The sequence below is a fragment of the Pistacia vera genome, unplaced genomic scaffold (assembly GCF_008641045.1).
Source record: "Pistacia vera cultivar Batoury unplaced genomic scaffold, PisVer_v2 Contig1355, whole genome shotgun sequence".
Lineage (NCBI taxonomy): Eukaryota > Viridiplantae > Streptophyta > Magnoliopsida > Sapindales > Anacardiaceae > Pistacia > Pistacia vera.
In genome coordinates, this window is record NW_022195418.1 from 1 (window position 1) to 4019 (window position 4019).

General features: G+C 35.8%; 1 protein-coding gene across 1 annotated transcript; it reads right to left on the minus strand.

Moving 5' to 3' along the window:
* Nucleotides 1-553: 553 nt before the first annotated feature.
* LOC116122577 (ATPase family AAA domain-containing protein 3-like) lies at nt 554-4019 on the minus strand (the record flags this gene model as incomplete). Its single annotated transcript, XM_031408411.1, has 5 exons — nt 554-1265; nt 1602-1750; nt 2388-2730; nt 2945-3035; nt 3704-4019. Coding segments are annotated over 5 exons (1419 nt in total), but the record flags the coding sequence as incomplete, so codon positions are not given.

Genomic DNA, 4019 nt, shown 5'->3' on the forward strand with positions numbered 1-4019 from the left:
CGGCCGTCATAATGTTCGTACCAGTTTTAAAAAATTAGAATCCGTACTATGCAATTCCAGTTTTGGATCTATCACTGTAGGAACTGTAACTGGAATAGGAACTGAGACTCGGGTACTCAAGTTAAAATCAGGACTGAACTATAATTTTTGTAAATTTTTTTAGGTGTATTTATCATTTTTATAAATAGTAGGGTAATCATAATTTTTTCGAGTACCCAGAATCAGTATCTACGTTTCAGGTTTCGATTCTAGGCTTTTAGGAACTGAAACTAGCTGATTCGATTCCAAATCTTAGGAATCGGCTGGTTTCGGTTCCATGGGGTCCCGCCACCCCTACTTGCCACACATGTTCCCCAACCCAACTAATGCAACCCATATGTTGGCTTTCAAAAATTCTATGTTTTTTTACACAAAATCATTTATTATATTATCTTCTTTATTCGATATTATTTTATCCCTGTGCTTCATAACGTTACTCTCAAGTAGAACGGATAATTTTTTTTTCCTAAAATTCAAAAAAAAAAAAAAAAATCTGAAATAGAGAAACTTTCTAGGAAAAAAAATTAATGGAAGACTTTGTTACATACTACAAAGTGCAGTACAATTGGTTTGAAAGCTTCACTGTTAAAATTTCACTCCTTTTTCAAATGGAGTGCTATCTTATCTCAAAAATACAATTTCCGAATAAATAATGTAATTCTGGGCTTAGGAGATATTCTCGTACAAAATTGAAAATTTGGGACTACTACTTGTTTCTGGGCTGCTGACCACCTTCAGCAGCCAGCTTAATTCGCTGGTGATGCTCTGCAACTTTGTAATCGACAACCTCTCTAAACAGCTGGGAATCCAATACGCAGTCTGGGCGGGCATAAACAGCTGCTTGAACACTAGCTATGAGTTTTGCTATTTCACGCCCAGAGAACCCTTCGATCTTCTTGGCAGCCTCTCGAATGACATCTTCAGACAAATCTTTTATGGTTATCTTCTGTGGTCTCTTCTTGAGCAAAAAGCCCCACTTGGATGCACTGTCATCTTCATCAGAAAGGTACTTGTTCAAATAGAGTTTCAGCAGTTTGAAACGCTCCTCCTCTCTAGGAAGGGGAAACTCAATCACTTCATCAATGCGGTCAGTAATAGCACTATCAAGATCTCCCGGCCTGTTAGTGGCAAGGACAAGAACTATATCTCTGGACTGATCACCAGTTCGGAAAAGCAATGCGTTTAAAGCACTTCGCTGTGCTTCACTCATATGTATGCTATTACGCCTGCATTAGATCAATTGTGGATTACAATCTTGCTGCCAGGAAATAAATTATAACTAAAGAAAATGTCTAACCTAAACATGATAATAACTTTCAGAAATATTGGAGCTGCTATAATTTGGGCTCGAATTAAAAAAGTGGAATTCAACACAGATTAAGAATCAGACTTAAGAGCCAGAACAAATCATCTTAGACAGTTACAGAAAAATACAGTAATTTAAAGCCTTTAATATCGTATAATAGACTTTTGCTAAAACATAATTAACAGAACTGCCAAGCTATTTCAATCATTTTTCACTGCCGAACTTGATGTAATCTGTGAGGGAGACGGTAACTTACTCGCATAAAAACGCATCAGCCTCATCAATAAAAAGCAGCAAGCCTTTTTTTGACTTCTTTGCCCAATCAAATATCTCGTGGATCTTGGTAACAGCCTGTGCACCAAGAGGTGCAACATCTCCTCCTGTCATCATGGCATAATCCAATCCCTGTGGTAAAAGACACAAGGATCAAGGCTAACTTCAATGAATAAATATGATTTTTTGCAATCTCTAAATCCATTCATTTGACCAAAGCAAAGAGCTATAATTATAAATACCATAAAAATACAGAACAAGCTTAAAGTAAGACTTTTGACAAAAGTTGCTAGCTAATTCAACCACTTATTAAGACAAAATGTGCAAGTCATTGTGTTGAATATCTTAGTTCATTTCTAAAAAATTTTGAAATTTTGAAATTTTAAAATTTTGAAATACTGTAATATTGTTTCTATTTTTTATAATTATTTTAATGATTTCCAATATCATATGAAATAAAAGCAAGAGGTCTAGAGATTTGTCCTCCCTCATACCAACCTTGGGAGGAGCAATAATTTAATTTGACAGAAAAAAAATTATAACTAGCATCCTCAGATGCATTAACAATAATATCTATGCCTCCTAACTGTTAACATAGGTACATATGGTCCTTCATGCTTCTTTGTATCGTGTAAAGTAAGTCCAATCTAAAGAAACACACAAGGGCCAGTGATAGGATAGACTATATATTGAAGTGAATTTGACACAAATAAGTCGGCATAAATTACAAAAATAAATAAAAAAAATTGAACCATTAGAGCTACCATACCGATTTTCGAGCGATCTCCCTAGCAACCATAGTTTTACCAGTACCAGGGGGTCCATAAAACATCATGTTGCGAAAGGGTGCCTGGTGGATCTTGGTGTTTGACGTAGCCTTAGCAAGATGCTCTATCCTCCTTTGCAGGGAAGGATGGAGAATAATATCTCCATTATGTTTTTTTACTTCAGTAGACCCCGCTGCTCCAGATGCTGTCCTATTACTAAAAGTTTTTTTCCTTGCTTGAGACAAAAGTCCTGACCATGGAAATTTAGCAATTGATGATTCTCGAATTAGTGAGGGCTGTCCCAAGATCCGGTTAATATAGCCCCATGTAACCCTAGAACCTTCTCTGTAAACAGATAAAACAGAACAATAAAAAAGAGATCAGATGATGACTCAAACTACCATGAATCATCATTAAACAGGTTTTAAATGAATCTGTGAATCTAAGAGCTAATCTAAATTGAGCTATGTCATTAAATGGAATTAACTTTCCAAATAAAAGTTGAAACCATTCCTACTGAAAATTGAATAGATGGCAGTAAGGAAAGAAGCCAACTTACCTGGTTGTATAAATTCCTGCAGCCAATGCAGTGGCTCCTCCAACTGTCATAACCAACTTATTCCTATCTGTCAATAAAGTCCTAAAACCCTCTGCAAAATTATTAAAACAAAAAAGGTTAAGCCAGATGCAAATTTTTATAAGAAGCTGACAAACTAAAAGATGCAGAACATAATATGCCATAGCAAGAACACAACAGTTTTTGAGGTCAAGTAATATATTATGCTCCAGTAACCTCATGTATCATATCAAGAATAACAATTTATGTAATTTATGGATCAAATGATGTAAAGCAATAAGTATTGCAAATGTTCATCAGCCTCTTCAAATAACTGAGGAAACAGATGTCAGGCAAAAATGAAGCAAGGTCATCTAATATTTTAGAAAAATGCTATCCTTACAAAGACCCATACAAAGAGGGCTACAAAGTGACATCAGCAAGAAGAAAAAAACAAAGAAAAAACGGAAAAAGAGAGAGAGAGAGAGAGAGAGATCATGAAAATCAAGGGTGGGGATTGTCTTTGTTTGCCCCCTTTGTATGTATCTTTGTAAAACTAGTATTGCTCAATATTTTAGAGGAAAACAACAAAATTTGGAAAAAGATATTTCATTGCACCAAGTATCTACATGTAGACAAAATACTACAATTATCATCAAGTAATGAGCTTCCCAACATATTACTTCAAAAAGACAATGATTCTTGTAGAAACTTTACTAAACCGTGACATTCAGGCAACAGTAAACATAAATACATTTATACCTTCAATGTGACTAAAAGTTGTATTAATTGCAGCAAGCCATTTGTCTCTTTCACCATTTATCCGTTCTATAAGCATTCTGCGGTTTTGATCCTCAGTCAATTTTGCTTCATGGGCCCGGCCTTCAGCCTCAGCCATGGCTTTGACTCTTATTGTTTCCCTTTCTATTTCAGCCCTTTCTTTCTCAGTCTGGCGCTGCTGAGCCTGAATTTGCTCCTCAGTAGCTCGTCTTGCTTGTTCTTTTCGTATAGAAGATTCCTCTTGCATTTTAACCAATTCAACATTATGCCGCCTCTGAGCCTCATTATCGGTCTGCAA